General features: G+C 41.2%; 3 protein-coding genes across 8 annotated transcripts in view; 1 reads left to right on the forward strand and 2 right to left on the reverse strand.

Moving 5' to 3' along the window:
- arhgap10 (Rho GTPase activating protein 10) overlaps nucleotides 1–1100 on the reverse strand; it is a 45247-nt gene extending 44147 nt beyond the window's left edge. For both annotated transcript variants that reach the window (XM_068589335.1, XM_068589334.1), the window contains exon 1: nucleotides 527–1100. In XM_068589335.1, coding sequence (XP_068445436.1) covers nucleotides 527–680 — 154 coding nt within the window. In that variant the 5' untranslated portion in view covers nucleotides 681–1100. The remainder of the gene's footprint in view (nucleotides 1–526) is intronic.
- Nucleotides 1101–2641: 1541 nt separating this feature from the next.
- Nucleotides 2642–12966, forward strand: prmt9 (protein arginine methyltransferase 9). 5 transcript variants are annotated; one of them, XR_011078203.1, is made up of 13 exons: nucleotides 2642–2957; nucleotides 3406–3605; nucleotides 3750–3898; nucleotides 4047–4283; nucleotides 4410–4577; nucleotides 4705–4807; nucleotides 5836–5945; nucleotides 6051–6243; nucleotides 7495–7678; nucleotides 9372–10050; nucleotides 10168–10321; nucleotides 11296–12057; nucleotides 12447–12457. XR_011078203.1 is itself a non-coding variant. In XM_068589390.1 (13 exons), the coding sequence occupies exons 2-13, from the start codon at nucleotides 3408–3410 to the stop codon at nucleotides 12687–12689; spliced, it is 2541 nt and encodes an 846-aa protein (XP_068445491.1). In that variant the 5' UTR covers nucleotides 2642–2957; nucleotides 3406–3407; the 3' UTR covers nucleotides 12690–12966. The 5 variants fall into 5 exon arrangements, 4 of the variants coding, with proteins under 4 accessions (XP_068445491.1, XP_068445492.1, XP_068445493.1 ...); XM_068589390.1 differs by having other exon boundaries at nucleotides 11935–12057; nucleotides 12447–12966; XM_068589391.1 differs by lacking the exon at nucleotides 12447–12457 and having other exon boundaries at nucleotides 11296–11437; nucleotides 11935–12052.
- A 167-nt stretch (nucleotides 12967–13133) lies between these two features.
- tmem184c (transmembrane protein 184C) lies at nucleotides 13134–18344 on the reverse strand. The gene is made up of 10 exons (XM_068589412.1): nucleotides 17758–18344; nucleotides 17018–17148; nucleotides 16896–16932; nucleotides 16487–16692; nucleotides 15823–15897; nucleotides 15628–15721; nucleotides 15379–15491; nucleotides 15127–15226; nucleotides 14826–14997; nucleotides 13134–14714 (listed from the first exon to the last, which is right to left on the reverse strand). Exons 1-10 carry the CDS (start codon nucleotides 17872–17874, stop codon nucleotides 14404–14406), a joined length of 1356 nt encoding a protein of 451 aa, XP_068445513.1. The 5' UTR covers nucleotides 17875–18344; the 3' UTR covers nucleotides 13134–14403.
- Between the last annotated feature and the right edge of the window lie 1909 nt (nucleotides 18345–20253).

The following is a 20253-nucleotide window of genomic DNA, read 5'->3' on the forward strand; positions in this document are numbered from 1 at the left end:
ACAGCAGAGGACTCCATTTTTGATGACTATGTGTTGACGACTGGCTGTAAGCACTGGGCACCTCACAGACAAGGCCAGCCCACAAGACTAGAGTTCAGATAGATAACAATCTAATCATTTAACCCTGTAGGAGGTATGTGACTGGGAGCAAATACTGCAAGGGGTTGTTACAAAGAACTCTGGGCCTTTTGGTTCAGGCTTACCAAGTGAATAATTATCCTCATAAACACACACACACACACAAGAAAAGAATGCAACATTCGAACAGAAGGAAAGTAGTTGTGGTCAAGTCAACGTGACAGGCGTTGGTCACATTTAACAATTAGTTCAGCAACTCTGTCACTCTTACACGAGCCAAATGGAGAACAAAATGACAATCATTGGCAGAACGGAGGAAGAAGGTGTTACAAAAAAAAAGTATTGGACACAGGAAGACCCCAGGGTCCTTTTCCCCCGAGGAGTTGCGACCGAAGACAAGACTTTTCTGACCGTTTACGCGTTTAAAAAACGTCGAAATTAAACTCACGCTTTGTTGCATTGATAAGGTTCTTCCCATCTTTGTACAGTTCTTTGATGAATCGGTTGGTTTTGTCCAGCTCCGCTTCGTGTGCCTTTATTTTCTCCCTGAAGCCGGGGCTGTCCAGATAGCATTCACTAAACTCTAGCGGGTGTAGTCCCATTTCTGTGACAGGGTGATAGCTCCGTCAGGAAAACGGGGGGAAAGCGGAGAAAATGACGCTTACTTTGCAGCTAAAAACACTAACAAACAAACAAGCCGTTACAATAAAATGACCGCTCTTTACGCAGGGAGTTTCAAGTCCAACCGAGAAAACATAGCGAAGTAAAAAAAAATTTTAAAAAAATTAAAAGCAGCTAACGGTGGTTAGCGTGGCAACTTCTGACACTGGCGCGTGGGTGTTGTTCTACAGTTGTCAAATAACTAAAAGAGCAGCTAGCAGGTATTACGGTTGGAAGGTAATAACAATGCGTGTTCATCGGAAGTCGGCTCAGGGGAGTTGTCAGACAGTCATGGTGGCTGTGTCCAATGTTTCCCTCCCTCCATCAAACGTACTCCACCTAGCAAAGTGACAGATTGAGAAACTCTGCTGACATCTGAGTGCATGTAGCAGAACTTCTACCAAAGACGTTGTAGCTCCTGCAAGATGGTACAGTCTTTTCTACTTCCGCCTTCGCGTCGCTAGTCGCGTGAGCGCCGAGAAGGGTGAATGATGTCATCAGTGGTAGAAGAGGTATTTAGATTTGTTTTAAATGTAAAGGAACATTTACTGACTGAATAATAATTAATGACGTCCTCCAATACAAAATGTGATTCAGGTAAAGGTGAAGAAGTTGGTAGATTTAAAAAAAAAAGTAACATAAGTCAGGCTGCACAAAAAACTGAGCCCCCAGTAGGCCACGAATCACTTTTAATTTTGTTTTCTTACTGTTCTACTGTTTATTTATATTACTTATTTTTTAAATCTTTATTTACTTGTGAGCAATGCTGCTGTAATCCTGTAATTTCTCAACTAAGGGACGAATAAATGATTATCTTATTTTATTTTAAGCATATACTACTATAGATGCAAAACAAAAAAGAAAACAATTAGGGTGTTGTCTTTTTATATATTATATCAGTTGATCATTATAAATGATGCATTCATTAATGTGTGCGTAGCATTTTACCATAAGTACAAGCAGTTGGTCAAAGTAGTGCAATTTAAGTAGAATTAAAAGGTCAATTAAGTTCCTTCTAAATGTGATAAAGTGGAAATATAAAGTGGCAGAAAATAGAATACAATACTCAGCAGTGTACCCAAAAATGGGACACCCTCACCACGGCTCTGGAAATCCACATAAAACTGAATAGATTAACTGCCTGAATTATACATCTGTATGTAATTACAATTGATCTCTCAGATGCAGTATAGAGCTTTCAGATGTGGTATAGTACCAAGCCTGTATTGATCCTTCAGTGTACATAACAGTGTCTCTATGCAAGGTCAACAAACAATGTACACCAAGAACACCCAACGCCAACTCCAAACCAATCACAGGGGACCTACATGTGTTGCATATAATATGAAAACTACATAAGATTACATGCTCAACTTCCAGAATAGCCTTTGAGAACCTCAATCGTCAGATATTCACAAGCAGAGGATGCGAAAACAAAGCGGAATACTTTAATCCAGGATCCAATTTAAAGCAAAGCCAATGGTGTAAGCAAATAATTCGGCGAGCACTAAAGTGCTTAACCCTTTAGAATGCATAAAACAAGGGTATCACGCACATAAACTAATTTGTATTCACGCACTAATTTTGTGAACGCTTTCCTTCATGTTTTACTTTGGGAGTTTTCACGGGTGGGAACTATGCTAATGCTTCGCGCTCTTTGATAGTGCTTCATGATTCGCCTATCATCGGTTCCTTCGGAGTCAAATCTGAGGCGGGCATCTTTACCGTGGCATAATTTGTGAATGAAAACGGATACTACTATTTGACATGTTACCTACAGTTGATAGCATTGTTAATACGGCCGGTTTGTACCTTTTAAATATATAATACTTATTTAGAGTGACATCCGGAACCTTGTCTCGCCACGTGTTTCTGAACGAGTTGTTTACCACGCGGACACCTATCCCGCTAAACGAGTATCAGAAATGGGATTTACACGTTTATTCAGCATATGGCCGTTCTAACGTGAATTTTAACAGGCAGTCAGTTTTTTGCCTGCAGTTAAGCTTTTGTAGCCTCGGTCAGAGCATATTTGTATCACGTGAGCTGTCGTTGGGCTGATATTAGAGGAAATATTGCTGAGAACGATGCTAACGACTTATTGGTCTCGACTGTAATGTTAACGTAATTTAGCGCTTTAACTTAACAGCAGTGACCTCTTCCACGTATCTCCCTCCGTCCCATAATTTACCCCAGCCTGAGATCCAAAACAACGTACAGTAAGTCAACATACATTGTCAGTAATCCCTATAAAAAAAAATACATAGCATTTTTTTTGAGGTACGTTATATTTGTGGACGTTTTTAACAGCCCCACTTATTTTCCTATTCATGTTGCAGTTATTAGTGTGATTAGTATCATTACTCCACAAAATGTTAATATGCATGTTAGCTCATTTCCAGAGAAATTAATTAAAAATATATACTTATATTTTTAATGACAAAAATAAAATAGCATGCAAGTCAAAACTAAGAGATGTACTCAGTCAAAATTTTTAAATAATTAGTCAAAATTTTGACTTTTGACTCCTTTTCATCTGTTTTTGTCTATTTCTGTCTGACATACATGTCCATATGGGTCAACTGTGGATCCTTATCCTCTTATGAAACGTTGCATTAATCTGTAAATTATGTTATCAGACATATCTTCTTTTTTTTTTTGCACTAGGGATGCCTAATACCAGTGCGAGGCCGAAGCACGGCAGGAGGCCACGGAGGCGACGCAGAGAGGACCCTGCTAGGAACGAGCTGGTCTCTAGTTCCCTAGAAAGTGCCCAGCAGTGCCTTTTCAACCAAGACTACGGAACCGCGTTTGTGCACTACCTGTTGGTCCTCAACCTTGCGCCTATGTTTAAGGACTTTGCAAGGGTAATTACTGTTTGCACTGATAACCTGCCTGCATACAATCAAACATTGTCCACACATAATGACCACAATCATACATACTGCAGTCTGCTTCGTTTTTTTTTTTTGGAACCTCAATTTTGTGACACCTTTTTATTTTTTTTTTAGGAGTCCTTCAGGTTCACTCTCTTCAAGTGGACAGAAGAGCTGGACTCTGTGGGCCGCACTCAAGACCTCTTTGACTGTTATGAACAAGCACTGGAACTGTTCCCTGCGGATGAGGTCATCCTTAACAGCATGGGTGAACACTTGTTCAGGTATTTTCCTGATCCGCATAAATCAGTGCTTAGATGCATGCGTTTTTTAAAATTCCATCACCACTTTAGTGGTAACAGAGCATCATTTATGCTTGTATTATTTTGATGAATTATCTGATAATGCAGTTTTTTTCCTTTTCTTATCCAGAATGGGCTTCAGAGACGAAGCCGCAGGTCATTTCCATAAAGCCTTGAAGCTGAGACCAGACTACCCGGAAGCCAGAGAGAACTTCTACCGCGTGGCCAACTGGCTGGTGGAGCGCTGGCATTTCTTAATGCTCAACGACCACGGGAGGAACCGGAAGTACCAGCAAGCCATCCAGAAGGCGGTTCAGAGCGGCTGCAACACTGTACTTGATATCGGTACTGGCACTGGGATCCTTGGGTGAAACATTTTCCAGACTCCTTATCAACCATAACACGTTCTTATTATTTTGGCTACAGCTATAGTAGGACTTGTGTGTCAATGTGTCTGTGTTATTGTTCTGATTTCCTGATTCTCTCTGTGAAGTATGTGCGCAAAAAAGGCCGGGGCTGCTGAGGTGTACGCCTGTGAACTGTCCAAGACGATGTACGAATTGGCTTGTGAGGTGGTGAGCGCTAATGGAATGGACGGTAGCATCAAGATCCTCCATATGAAGTCTCTGGAGATGGAAGTGCCGAAGGACATCCCACAGAGGTGCAATTTATAAAGAAGTATTTCACATGAATAATAAATGTATCTTTTTTTGTGCTGTTATGAGCTGCATGCTTAGTAAGTAGCATTTCTCATGTTATTATCACATTTTATATGTTGTTTCTCTTAGAGTATCTTTGGTGGTGACAGAGACGGTAGATGCAGGATTGTTTGGGGAGGGTATCATCGAGAGTCTCATTCATGCCTGGCACCACCTCCTGCTACCTCCACAGGTAACGTCATTCATTACAACACAAACACAAGACAGTAAGTAGAACTTTATTATGCAGTTGCCACAGTGCAATACTAATGTTTCTATGAGTTTGTGACACCCAAAATCTAGTAGTGTTTGCTACGGACATACAGGATTGGAAATCCAAAGACAGTTAGGACTTTCCAAACAGGAAAGGATTTAGAACCAAACTAATGATGGCTTTAAAGCTGCAGTTGACTTTAAAAAAAAAAAAAAAAATCTAATAAATGAATATCTAATCTAATCTAATGGGACATATAATCAGAGAAAACAGCAGCTTCCTCTGCCTCCCTCTAGTGCTCTTGATGGTATTTGCAGGATTCCCCCACGCTAGAAGTAAAACAACCAATCATTCTCCGTCCGTGAATTCTGATCAAAGTATAACTCTGCCCAGTGTGGCGCTTGGTTTTTGGCTCGACTGTTTTCCACATGGCAGCCGGATCACAAATTTTCGAATTTCACAGCGGAAGAGTACACTAAAATCTTTCTGAAAACTTTTTTTTAGACGAGTGGCTCATACTTTGACAGTTTTATCGGAATTCATCTGCTCTCCGAGGAGTGAACGACTGCTGCGCTGGAGAGTCCTCGGCTCCGATTGCGTGTTTTCCTTTAGACTTAGTGGAATTTTGAAAATCAGAATCAGAGTCAAAATGCCAATAGGAGCGCCAAAAGGAGGCAAAGAAACCCAATTTAGTTTTTCAAAGATTATCCGTCTCACTATCCACTGTCAGAATATAGTCTCTGTCGGGGCAAATATTTTCCTTTTTTTTTTCTTTCTAAAAGATAACTGCTTGTCAACTACAAAAATTAAAGTTAACCCTTAAGCATCCAGATAAATGCGACATTGGCAAACTGGGGCAATTTCCATGATGCCAAACTCCACAGTACGAGTTGTGACATTTCAACACATTCAACAGCCAGGTTAATGGTGAAAGTATCCAGTTAACTGTGAAATCGAGGGATGTTAATGTGTAGTTTCATTAACAGCACACATTTGTCATCCTAAAGAGAGGCGAGAATGAATTCCAGGATCAGTCTGCGACAGGACGGGTCATCCCCGCTGGAGCCACTGTGTTTGGCATGGCTCTGGAGAACATCGAGATCCGCAGGCATCACAGGTTAGGCCCCGCAGTCCTTCATTGTTTTCCCTCGTAATGAACGTGTCAGAACAGCAGCACGAGGTGTCCGGAGCTACCACGAGATCGCTGTTTGTTTTCACGCAGGATATGTGTGTCAGAAGTGGGCGGCCTGTCCATAGCTGCAGCCGGGGAGCTCCGTAGCCCGGTGAGCTGCAGCCCGGAGCCAGATGACTCCATGGAGCCTTACACCACTGAGAGACTCAGCAGAGTGCCGGGGGGTTACAAAGCTCTCACTGAGCCATTCACGGCCCTCAACATAGATTTTAACAACGTGCAGGTGAGCAGAAACCGACACAACAGCTGTTAATAAACTATGATCATTGATTAATTCAGCCGCTGTTAATTTAATGTACTTTTACTTCACTTTACTTTTTGGTATTTTCTTTGTGCCTGATATGCAGGCATGTGCAAAAATCCTATTATTCAGTGTTTATTGCCTTGAGTCAAGCAGAATAATGTAAAAATAATGAATTTACCCGACCATATTTCTATCGGTCCCGTGAAACGAACATATCGGCTGCCTCACAGGCTAAAATATTGCACGTCAGTGGGCTCTTATTATTTAGCTAAAGGCTTGCAGGGATTGTTGCCTGATTTATTAGCTCACAGTGAACACCTGGCAGATTGGAGACAAGGTGTTTATCTCCAAAACAGCACCTGAATGATATTTGTCCACACAAGTCCAGTAGGGACTGTCGGGACAAACGTGGTGACAGAGCTGTGGTAACGTGTCTCGAGTGAGTGAGGCAAACTCGGCACTCAACAAAGTAAGTTATTCAGTGCTCATGTGCACATCAGCGAACATGCACTTCAGTTTGTGTCTCAGCCCCAAGAATATGATGGTAAGCAGGAGTGGAAAATAATGAAATTGTTCCTCTTGGATTTTTGTTCTTCCACATTTTGGAGGGTTTCCATTTGTATTGCATTTCCCCATTCAAGTTGTTTGAGGTATTATCTCCTATTTACATTATCCCTTTTTATCCTCATGCTTCAAAGGCATTTTCCCATTGAGTATAAGCAGACCATGACATTTTCTGTACTGGGTATCCGCTCCACTCGTTTGTAATTTTGAAAATCTTCCAGCTCACTGAAGAGTGATGCATCGCTGGCTTTCAAGACGACGCTTGCTGTATTACATACCGAGCTGTTGTGAAGTCTGTGTGACAGAGATGTGTTCTTGGTGCTCGCCAGCAGCAAGGCGGGCCAGATCTAATATCATATCGGTGTTACAGACATCCTGTCGCGTCTAGAATGTATTTATTTACACTGTGAAATGCATTTGTACATCTTAAATCCTTTGAGCTTTCTGGCCTTTTAAAAAGCGACAATACCAGTAATTCTCAGAGACCAAAAACATGCGCAACTTTTTTTTTAAACCTCAAACCTTCTGCAACCAGGTGTTTTATTTTACACCCATATTGCATGTTTGTACACCTATTTGTTTTACAAACAAGCTTGATTTCATTTTTTCATTTTTGCCGAGAAATTTCTTTCTCCTTTTTCACGGTCTTGTTTTGTTAACCTGTAGGAACTGGAGGGACTGAGCTCCAGGGAGGTTCAGCAGATCCGCATGCCCGTCACCCAGGAGGGGGAGCTGGACGCTCTGGCTGTGTGGTTCCAGCTCCACCTGGATGAGGAGAGCAGTCTGTCGACTGGACCCGAGGAGGACACCTGCTGGGAGCAGGGCATCTACCCTGTCCACAGCACCGGTGGTAAGATCCAACGGACATAGGGGGAGGAGGAGGGAGGGGGAGGAGGCTATGAGGAAGATTTCACACACATGTTTTACTCATTTTCAGTGTCTGTTTAATCAGCACTGTGTATCCGTTGCAGTTTGTGCAAGGAATTGTTCTTTAATTGTCGCGAGTGGTTTCACATTCTTATGACAAATCCCGATTTTAGTTTTAATATAATGTATTTTTTATTTGCTCAGTTTGTAATCTCTTTTCTTTGATATGTCATGCATTTCCATATTGCATCAGATGAGGGCAGTGTGTGCTGACGACTACATACACTATTTAGCATTATTAACTTTTGACTGTTAGCAGACTATTAACTTTATTGAATAATGCCAGGGAAATACTTCCACTTATAATCATCACCACTACTTTACACCGCTTTCTGACTATTTTAGTTGATATCCATGTGAAAAATAGTACGTATACTTCACTACAAAGAGGATGCCTGACAGTCTCAAAAGCCTCACACTTTATTCTTTAATCATCATCATTGAGGTGCACAATATGCCGGTGTGAAAATGACATTTTAGAACAGACTGTGGAGACACTACAACAAACAAAGAAACAATCATATTTGTAAAGCAACTAACTCAAAGAAGAAGTGGAAGATTTTTTATTTTTTTTGCAACCATCTGAGGCAACCGTGAGCTTAATCGCCAGTGACACGAGGTGACATGTTCCAGTTGGCATTGCAGTGCATCATCTCTCAGACGGCGCTCAGCAGCGCTTCACTGAGCTGCTAATTGGCGACGGCAGCGTCGAGGGAGCCGCCACCTTTCCCGGTGATCACCGACATCCGTTTCCCCGGTCGCTGTGACGTGTGCGGCGTGATCGCCTGTGACACTCTTTAGTGTTCATGAAATTCTTATAGGCAATAAATATGCATTTTCCCCAAATGCCTCTGACGAGCGGCGCGCTGACATGAAGACGTGAACAGATGTTATTCCTGTAGGAATCCTTTCTGGGCGCCCCCCCCCCCCCTCTCTGTGAACCCGGTTCCCTGAATCTCATTTCTCCCGTTCCCCTTCTGCATCGCCTGCTTTTTCACGCTGTGTCTTTTTTGAAGTGTTTAAATTGTCCAGTCAGTTTTATTCATATAGCCCCAAATCATAAATTTGGGCTCAGAGTTTAGCAGTCTGGACTCTTTTTGTTGATACATTCACTTCAGGGTTTAAGAATTGTGTGCATTGTTCCTATTGTTGTGTAGATGGTGAAAAGCTATAATACATGTGGGGATGTCGCCGCTGTCGGTAATACTGCTGATGTACATAGCGTGCAATATTTTCATCAGTGGGCTCATCACCATTATGTTATCTCCTCTGGCAAAAGGGACTTGTAGATCTTTGAGATTGCCACATTCATAAATACCGAGATTTATTTAAAAATATAACATCATAATTTGTATATGTTATTAAGCACAAGAAGCTAAACAAACTTAAAGTTTACCGGAATAAAGATTCAAAAACAGACAAATTTGTCATGAAAGTTTTGGTATATTCTGATTTTTAAAAAGCAAAAAAGATTACAGATTAGATGAGACATCCAATTCCATTTCCAGTAGTAAATTCTTTGTGCTTCAATACATTTCTGAAAAACTGAAGTGCTCTTTCAGAGCTCTGGAAGAATCAGGCCTACTCAGCGCTTTCCTCTTTTTGATTCTTTTCAGGTTTTGTCCTGAAACCTCAAGACGAGCTGATTGTTGAAGTCTCCTGCAAAGACGCCTTCCTGAGGCTCTGCAGCGTGGCTGTGCTGAGAGACGGCCATGAAATCCGTCTGGACAAGCGGCCGGAGACGCAGGACTCTGGAAACCCCGTTTCAAATCCAAACCCAGAGGCTGAGCTGTGCAGCGCGCTCGCGAGTCTCCAGACTGACCAGATTCAAACTAAAGACTTCTGCATGCTGGAATGTTCGGAAATGGCGCTCCTGAACAATCAGGATTACCATCAGAGTTTTTGCGGCGCGCTGGGCAAACTCATCGCCCAGCTGAGGTCCAAGTGCCAAAACAAAGAGCTGTCGGAGGACTCCACAGACGTCGGTGACCTGCTCTACGTCCTCGACGTGTCAGAGGGCTTCTCGCTGCTCTCCCTCATCGCTGCCAGCCACGGTCACGTAAAAGCGTACAGCTCCATGGAAAAGAAAAAGCAGCAGGAAGTCCTGAAGAGACTGGCTCGCTCCAACAACGTCCCAGAAAAGCATCTGGAGTTCTGGCTCAACCACACGGAGGACGAGCACGGGATGCTGAAAAGGCCGTCCAGAGAGAAGCTGTGGAGCGCCATCATGCTGGACTGTGTCGAGACTTGTGGTCTCATTAGGCAGAAGTTGATGGAAAAAGCTTCACTGGCCAGGTAAGGTGACATTCTGAAGTGTTCTATTAGTTTTGTTTATTAAGCTTTAATTATTTTAGTGCTGCGTCTTTATGTATTTTGGAGTGAAACATGTATTTTTTTATGTATCCATATTAGGTGTCTGCTGGAGGATGGAGGAAGTATTTTCCCAGCAAAGATCGTGGTGCACGGTATTCTGGTGGAGTCGGACACGCTGCTGCTGGAAAGTGCTGTCCAGGGTCAGCAGGCGACACTGGGATTCAATATTGCTCCCTTCATCAACCAGTTCACTGTAAGTACACCTACACAAGGTGAAGCAAAGGGTTAAGTTATTTATAGCAGAGTCGAAAGATTGCGCGCGTGAGTGTCCATTAGTTTAGGTTCTGTTGGCCAGGTTGCACCTCGTGTTGCAGGTCTGTAGAGAAACAAACGTGTCGGCTACCTTAACTTTGGCAAACGGAAAAGCTTCATGGAGGCAGCCTTGTTTTCACTGTAGCTAAAAACGAACGAGCCAAACCCCGAGAGAGAGAGCGCCTTTCACGTTTTTACACAACATGAAGGTCATTTTGAAAAGGAGAGATGAGCAGAGGAGTATTCAGTAGATGGTCCATCTCAAAGGAAGTGTCGGAAAAGCGTGAACAGGAAGCTGATTATACTGTGTTTTATACTTCACTTTGATTGATTTATGATAACACTTTTAATCCGACTTAATGTTGGTTTCAAAATGATATTGAAATAACCCAATAATAATAAATAGTAAATCACATTCAGTCTTTATTATAACAAATGTTTAATCTTCCTTTTCAACATCTCAGGCCACGATATCTTGTATTCTGTCTCACATTTGTGAAGTCAATATTACCACTTTTCACAGACGGCGTGCTGTGTTTGTTAGCTTGCATCATTCACATCTTCAGCTTATTGCTAGTGAGTTTCGTTAAATAGGATCGCTAAAGAAAGATGTATGAACAATTGTATGAAAGGTACAGCAACAAAAAGAGACCAGTTGTTTTGTTTGGGTTGTCTTTTGTTGAACACAGTATTTCACTCTGAGTGCGAAGGTCCAGGACGATGTTTTCTGTTGTGCACTCGTCTTTGATGTGCGATTCCCAGCTGTGTTCATAAGCTGCAAAATCTCTTTGAATTGTTTTCCTTTATTTGGTCTGGAAATGGTCTGTTTTTTTCTTCCCAGCATCATGTTTGTGCTCTAATTTGGTAGGACCCACGCGGGACGGTCGTTTGTTTTACCAGATGTTGTCTTTGAAGCCCTCAGTGGAGGGCACTCTCGAGCACAACTGTCACACGAGGCGGCACAACACACAGCTTGGCCCAGGACATTCCTACCTGAATCCATCAGTATACATTACATCAAGCACATCAAACAGCCGGATCTGAAGTCTACACAACGGTGACAGGGAGGAGGAAAGATTCTTTTGTTCCGCACTAGAGGAAACTGTGACACTTTCTGGGCTGCCACTTTGGTTTCTCTCTCAGCTCTTAAGTCTGCTGCCCTGCAGCCACGACCTCTTTTGTCAAGCTTTGAAGAGTTTGAGGTGAAATATTAGTTATAGCAATGTTTTCGAATTTGTAGATGCATAAAAATACAGACAATATCAGGGCACATGGCCTTGTTAAAGTGAAACATTTTAAATGCTGAGGGAGACACAATAATAAAGTGTCTTTTTCTTGTTTACTTAAACAAAGCAGTGTGTGGTCAGTGGGTGCCGACATGTGCATCAGAGCAGCTGTTTTGTGTCGCATCCCTATCAGATCCCAATAGCTCTTCCTCCCAGGTCTTTTATTGGTTTTCATATTGCCTAGTTCCTAATTCATAACGTCACCAGCTCCATTTTCTTCAATGCAAACAAGTCGCTAACGCTGCGTTTATCTTTTTTTGTTCTTAAGGTACCGGTCCATGTGTTTTTGGACTTTTCCACACTGGAGTGCAAACATCTCAGTGAGTTTGTGGAACTCTTTGTTCTTGACCTCATGGACTCCACCGTCAACTACACCAACAGAGAAGTAAAGGTGAGAAATGCGTCGGTGCCGCCAACATGATTGGAATCAATCTAATTTAATAAGCTAAAAATATTCCAAACTACTTTCTGGTGCGCGAACATACTGCACCGAAAACCTAGAAACTTTTCCCCCTGGAACTCATAAATATTACTTGTCTCCAGAAGACATCCACTTTCTCCAAATTTTCATACAGCAATCTAACAGCAACGTGAATTGATCCCATTCAAGCATTTTTTTTTCTAAACTCATGAATATTAAATGCAAAACATTAAACTAAAAAGATCCATGATCTGATTTTTTTTTTGTTCTCATATGTCATATATTAATATAAAACATGACATGTGTAACTCGCTGACTCTTGATATGTATCTTCTTATGCCATATTCCCCGTTTCCCAGGTCCAGGCTACATCTGCAGGCAGAATAACTGCGATTCCCTTCTGGTACGACATCTTCCTGGACCAAGAGATCAGTGTCAGCACCCTCAGCAAGAACTCTCACTGGAAGCAGGCGGCTGTTGTGCTGCAGCAGCCTGTGGAGGTCCAAGCCGGAGACTGGGTCCACCTCGCTGTGAAGCTTCACAAGAGCGCCATGTCCATATCGGCCCATATAGAGAAAACACCGGGGCCAATGGAGCAATGATCTCTTGAAAGTAGCTTAATGTCTATGTCTTTCGTGCTTCAATCATATAGAGGCTACTGACACATGGAGACATTCATTGAATTCTCTGCATTCCTTTTCTGGTGCCATTTTAAAGATTGACCTTCTCCAGTGTTATTTTTCATAACTGTACTGTATTACCAGTCTTCAAAGTTCAGTCTCTGATTTGAGATTTAGTAGAAGCCTGCATGAGCCACACCTTTGTAAGCATCAGTGGGACGCCGAGTCCTCACGATCATAAAGAATTTGTGACAATGAATCTTCAAGTCATGTTTTCATTTGTAAATGGTGCTATACGATTATTGGACACTTATAAACATTTGTGAGCACAAAACACATTTCCATGATGCAGATGTTCTGTCATAAAAATTGAAATTAAAACAATGTGACATTTTCTTACTGAAAGTATAAAAAAAGATCAGATAATGTAGTTAATCAAATTTATTGAGACCGTCAGAGATGGAATTAAATTAACACGTGGAACCATTTACATCAGCTTGAATGTAATCCTGTCAGTTCTGCTTTGAAGATATAAATACAGAAGGCAATGCAGCGTGCTCTAGCTGGACATGATAAAGACTATGCTGTTGATTTGATAGATTTACGGGGTTTTTTTACACACAGACTGATATCCCCCACTGTACACCAACATGGCAATAACCCAGCACAAATCCATGTAAATCACAATGACAAAACAAACTCCAACGATGGAGAAAAGTACACAGAGTAGGTGCAGTAGCTGCAAAATGATTCCAGCTAAAATCAACGGTGAACACCAACAAAATAGATCTGATCCCAGTATATAGATGCTAAATTGATGGACAGACTAGTTCCACGGCACAAAGAACAAGGCATCTGATAAGACTAGTGAATGAATTCATATGAAGCGCTTTAGAGTGAGATGAATGCAATCGAGCATTAATCGAAATGTATTAGAATATGCTGTTTGTAACTGAATTGTGTACAATGTTTTAATACTCAAATGCACTTACTGTAAATACATCGTATTAATATTGATTCCGTAGTGATGTTCAGACATATCATTCAGCAGGCATAGCTCTAACACACAACTGAAACAGTTCAATCTCAACTTTGTATCCTGTCCCACCGCCTAAGACAAAAAAGAAAATCGATGATTCAGGACATTTAATGTGCTTCAATATCGTAAATTTACATTTACGATGACTCATTTCAATCGATGTCTTCCAAAACCACTTTAAACGAAGACATACTGAAGACATGGATTTGAAAAGTTGCATATTTCTCTTTTTCATCCAACTGTCACATCTGAGATCATGATATGACTTACGACGACACAACAGTGTGAAAATGTCCTATTTGGAAAGGATAGACACTTCGGGAGGCGTCTCATCTCAAGAAACACGATTAGTGTGCTGTTTGGGACGCATGTTAAAATTGACGAGAAGTCTTTCCCAACTACAATGAACCAACACCCATTTTCCACGAACCTACTGAGCCATACGGCTCCTTCCATGCAACGCAAAACGGCATAAAATGCAGATTATCTACAAGTCATTTAGGGCCATAACTTCACTGAACATTCTTGGAGCTGTCCCCGGCTGAGAGGTCCACCTGGTTAATTTAATATAGTAACGTCTGAATGAAAATGGCAAGGCTGTAACTGGGTCCCGCCCAACCATAACGGGCAGAGTCTGTCGGCGACCGTAGCGGTATGCTAGGTGATCACGATGAGATCGGCTTCTGTTGGCTCTTTGGTTTGGTCGGTCCTTTCCTCTTCCAGGGCTTCTTCAGGTTCGGCCTCGTGTCCTTCGTCCCACGGGGCCGAGCTGAGCCCGGCCGGCGCCGACAGAGAGTGCGGCGTGAGGGTTCTGCCCAGGCCCTGGTATTGACCGTTGGGTGACACGGGGTTGGACACCGCCTCTGTGATGACGTCTTGGGAACCCGAAGTGAGCAGGCCGGATCGCTCCCCGTCGTCCTGAGCCTCACCGAAGTAGGACTTTCTCGGCCGCCCCATAACTGTTCTCCCTGTAAATGAGGACCAACACACAAAAAAAGAAGTCTTGACCTTCTTCTAGGTGTTGGAGCGTACATGCCGGATAAACTTACACCTCACGACTGTGCAAGGGCTCCACCTACCGACATTGCGGACTTGTTCAGAGATGTCTGCTCTGACATCAGAGACGTCCCACATCGCCATGAAAGAGTCGAAGCAAGATCCCTCCTCAGCCTCCTGGATGTAAGGCTTGTAGGTGAAGCTGAAGTGATGGGCAATGGCTGCCAGGAACATCTCCACACAGATGATAAAATCCTGAGGGAAGACGGGACAGTTTGGTTAAAAGTAAAGCGATATATTAACTGTATTGGTGCAAACTCAGACATTTAAGTTATTCTCACACGTCAATCATATTTATGTATAACTAGATACGCTTTAGCTTACCTGTAAGCCAGTGGCTACAGCCTCCACACTAGTCCAGTCCCATAGACGAGTCTCTGAGATGAAGCCCACTTTCACCAGTAAAGCAATGAACACAGCTTGCCTTGAAAAGTTTACAAAATAAACATCCTCAGTACAGCTCCAACGATCTGACGCCATTGTATATAAAGTATATATATATACACAAGCAAGGAAAAAACAACTTGGACGTCATTCAGACATGCCATGAAGTTTGCTTAACATGCTGAGACTTACCAGAAGGAGACAAACACTACCATTTTGACACAAAGGAATTTGCCCACTGGCTTGATTGGACCCAGTTCTTCTCTCAGAGCCCTGTAGAACAGCACCAGGCAGTACATGGCGAACTAGATCAAGAGAAGACAGATGGAGAGAAATCTAAAACAGCATCCATCATATCTCTGAACTTGCTGCATGTGTGTACAGTCGACAGTTTGGCGCAGACGTTGCTTGAGCCAAACTCCAAAAAACAGCTTGTGTTACCAGTTGGGACATATTGTTGAAGATGACCAGGTACGTCCATGCATTTTTTGAACTAAAATTGCCTTCATCATAGACGCCACAAAGCTGACAGATCCTTGGAAGAAGAGAAAAAGGGGGATTAATACAAATAGTGACCAAAGCTGTGAATGATATTTGAGAATAGAATCAAGTGCATGAAGAGCAGAGCTTACTTACAAAGCTATCACTGTTGTCACAGGTCTTACAACAGTGTACTGCAACACTCCCAACTTGCATCTCAACAGTAAAACCCTGCAGAGGAAACATATGATTTGAATTAGATTAACAACATCCAGTTTGCTGATATCGGTCAAATTTAAACCCATTGAAAATACAAAACTAGTACATGTGGCTGATGCTGCTGACCTTCAGGCAATTTTTTTAAATTTAATTTGTTTGTTTGTTTTTTGGTTTTAAAGAACAAAGTAATCCACACCAATTACAGCTGTTTGCATGACTGAGGCGGATGACAGGCATCGTTTTGTTTACTAAGAACATTTTCTTCTCAAAATGTCAACACACTCAAGTAACCTCCAAGTAGAAGACACAAACATGTCACGTCCTTTTCATCAGCTCTTAAATCAAATAACATCAAAGGGATAACGTTGCAGGACTTCATTTATGGACGAACACTGATCGTTGAACTACAATGAAACAAAAAGTAATATTGAAAAGTCGGTCAGATCTTTAATTGAGGGCAATTCAAGAAGACAGTAAGGAAATAGGACTACCGTCAGTAAGCAGACATGTTTGGGTCAAACTATGGAGGGAATGATAAACCTGTGGTCCCACATGTGTTGTATGTACTGTAAGCCAGTCCTAATTCTAAAAGGAAACATACTCTCCCATTGGCCAGGGTGGGCAGCAGCAAAGAGGGGGCAGATGTCTCTGCTGCTCCTGGGACTCCAGCATCGACACCAGGCTGGGGTACTGGTTTTCCAGGTAGTTCAGCAAGAAAGTCATGAAGTTGTAGATCACATAGGCCTCGTAGCACTCTCTACACGTGTCCACGTAAATTGCTATTCCTGGGTATTTTAATGCAATCCACTGCAAGATTTCAAAAGAAGAGAGGGGATTACATGGAATGTGAGGGTAAATAATTTTAAAAAGCTAAAAGAGGCTTCTTCTCAATTGTACACAGAGGAATGGTGACATGGAGAGGCAAGATATTATTCTGTAGATACATATGATATCTATGCTTGATCACTGTGTATTGCGCAATGGCTTTGGTGAGATAATGCACCACTCACACTATCCAAGCTGTAGATTGGGACCATCCATAATATCCTACAAAAAAAAAAGAGAGATATAAAAGCACAAACAATTAGAAAGCGGTTTCAGGCATGGATGTTGTGGTTGTTGACATATTTACCTGATGATGGGTTTTTGAAGCTCTGGCTGAGTGTAGTGAACCAGATGCTGCAGGATGCCCCATAATGATATGGGCATTGTCATGAAGACAAATATCCCAGCGATGAACCATGCTTTATTATGAATGCCAACCTGTTGGTAAACAGAAAGAAACAGTTAGCACGGGCGAAATTTGACTTATTTAAGCGATTAACACTCGGAAACTAGCATTTGGGCTTTTCTACGTTTAGTATTTTAGTAGTTTAGTAAGTCAGGGAACGAGGCAGTATTCAGATCCCTTTACTCAAATGAAATAGCAACACAACTTTGTAAAAATACTTTGCAGAACTCCCACATTAAAAAAAAAGTACAGAAGTGACGCAAAATGTACTCAAAGTGTCAAAACTATAAAACATTTTCTAAAATGACTGCATGGTTATTTTAAACTGTTTATGATAGAAAGCAACCGGTTCAGGGATATTTATAGTAGAAATGATGCTATAATCATAATGAATATTATGATTATAATAATCATAAAGATAATGAATACCAGATGCTTTGATAAGGAGATGTTTTGCAGTGAGCATCATATCTGAACCGCGTGATGCAAACAGTAGTGACTGCAGTAAGGCTATATTCATCCGTCTGAGATGTGTTTTAGTGAACAACATAACTGAAGTAAAGTAGGCTACAGGAACCTCACACATGGCAATGCAGTACTCAAACCCTATCCCCAAGTAGCCATCGATTTTTACAACTGACCCCCGTCTTCTGCAGCTCCCAGATGCACAGGGGCAGGACGACTAACAGCAACAAAATATACAGCACGACGACCAGCGGCCGGATCCATCTCCTCCAGTTTCCACAGGAGCAAGGCATCTTGACATGAAGGCGCCGTGAACGCCTTTAGAAGTGGCCGACCCGGTTCCGTCACTCTCGAGACACTTTGACCGCTAGCTGCGCATTGTGACGCTTCCAACGCCTCGCCGACACCCAAAGGCAACCCTTCTCTAGTGCACTGCAACCTTCGCTCTTTCACGGATGCGAACTCGCATTCGTGAGGACAAAGTTGCTGGAAAATCACCAGCTCATGTGACTCGATTTTACTGAGCTAGGCTGCTAACGTTAGCTAGTCAGTTGTAAACAAACGAAGCAGATGTAGAAGTCTCAACCGTTTGGGAGTATCTCGAAGTCCGCCGGAATGAACGGAAACTCTGCTCCGGTCAATCAACCGCCTCTTTAGATGAAAGAACACTATACAGTATATTTTAGATGGTTTACGCTGGTAAAAGTTTCCATAAAAAGTAATCGCTGTGTTCGTACTTCCTGTTATTTGCGTCAGATGTAGTCCCGCCTACAATCTGAAATGTGATTGGTGGAATTGAGGGAGTTAGCCAATCGATAAAAAGGGTTTTGTTTTACGTCGTGTTGGTCAGAGCCGTGTAACGGAGGGTCACGTTCTCGGTGTTCGCGCCACTAGACCTTTCTTTTCTTTTTTTTACAGCAATGGCGGACCCTTAGCTGTACATGTGCAATTGTTTAATGTGCAATTGTTTAATAAATAATACACAAAAGTTCATGGAAGTTAGCGCCATAAAGTTACAGCAGAATGGACTGTTCATGATTTTTATTTTTAAAGAAAGATATTGTACATGCACAACGGATTAAAATATGTGAATTATAGCATATTAGTGTATTTTATTACTTCTTATCTGTTCAACATGAACATTGATGTCATTTATAAACGTCACTCAATAATGTTATTTTTTAATTTGTTTTCAATGAGCTATTTGTTACTTTATATGTAAATATTACTGTTACTGCCCGAGAAACAATATTTAGTTATATCTGTAAATAACTTCTAATCTTGTTTAACATGTATGTTTTTTTTTAATTATTTATATGTTTAAAACAAAAATCCATTGTATAGTCATGAAAAAGAACAAACTATTGATAAGAGTGGCTCCTTGTAGTAATAAAATCCTAAAGATGTCTATGGAAAGGAAGGATCGATCAAAAGGGTTTATTGTTGCTTGGAATCTGCGACCTCACCACTATATACATTTAATCTCACAGACTGGTCCTTTAAACAAGTTAACTTTCGCCTAAAATACTGTATGTCAACAACGCAGGGAACTATTACACCTACTCATCATTTATTTATTTGACAACTAATTATCACAGCCGCCCCATTTGACTCCACTCTCTCTTCATACAGCTCTGGTGTGGTTGTGCTGCATTCCTATTGGTCACATGATCTTTGCTTTCGCCAGCAGATGGCAATGTGAATTAACAATTACCGAGATATTGGACCTAAAATCGGTCGTAGTAGACTCAGACCAGTCACCATGTTTACGGTTCTATATGTCACAGTTAGTCTATTTCCAAATTTGTGAAAATGTGTCACTTTGCTTTGGCTGTTTATGCGATTTGTTGTGGGTTACTGGTGGCATCAATCTTCCATTTTTCAAATGAATATTTTTTCTTTAATTTCCTACACCTTAAACTTATAATGCCTAAATTAATCTGTAAACTTTGTAAAGACCTAAAATAGTTGTATTGACAAAGTTGATCAATATAGTCTATATGATTAAAAGTCTTGTTCATATTTGGACAACAAGGAAAAATATCAGACAAATACATGATAATTGAATTTTTTTTTTCAAGATTTCTCTTCGCTTGTTCATTTAGTTTTGTTGAAGCAGCCTGCTCTTTGTGTCAATACACCTATTCAGTATCTGTTAATAAAAATTTCCCTGGTTAAAACATATGATACACATTATATGGTATACTAAATATGATAACGTGTCTGTGCAATTCAACCAGTTATACAACACATATAAAATCAGTAAAACTGCATCCACACAGTCCTTCACCAGAGCAACTATTTTGACGTTGTAGTGGCAGGTGTCTTCAGGCCTGTTGGAGCCATATCTAAAAAAATCAAGGATAATTTAAATTTGAATTAGTTCCATTATTTTTAATCATTAGAAACAGATACATGTCAATAAAGCATTGTATATGTTTTCCTCTTAATATAATTATTTAGTATTTTTTACTAATTTAAAACAGTTATGACAAAAAGTTTTAATGATGCTTTACATACAATGTAAACCTCTCAATCATGTGATAAATGGAGAAAATAACCGTCATTCATTGCGCAGTTCTTTTCCAATAAGCATATATTTAATGAATGCACAGCTCCATTACCAAATTGCCCATGTTTTTGTTTAAAGTTCATATTATATATCTTGTTAA

Source organism: Clinocottus analis, unplaced genomic scaffold, assembly GCF_023055335.1.
Source record: "Clinocottus analis isolate CAN_PGR_092001 unplaced genomic scaffold, fCliAna1.0.p SCAF_22, whole genome shotgun sequence".
NCBI classification, from domain to species: Eukaryota; Metazoa; Chordata; class Actinopteri; order Perciformes; family Cottidae; genus Clinocottus; species Clinocottus analis.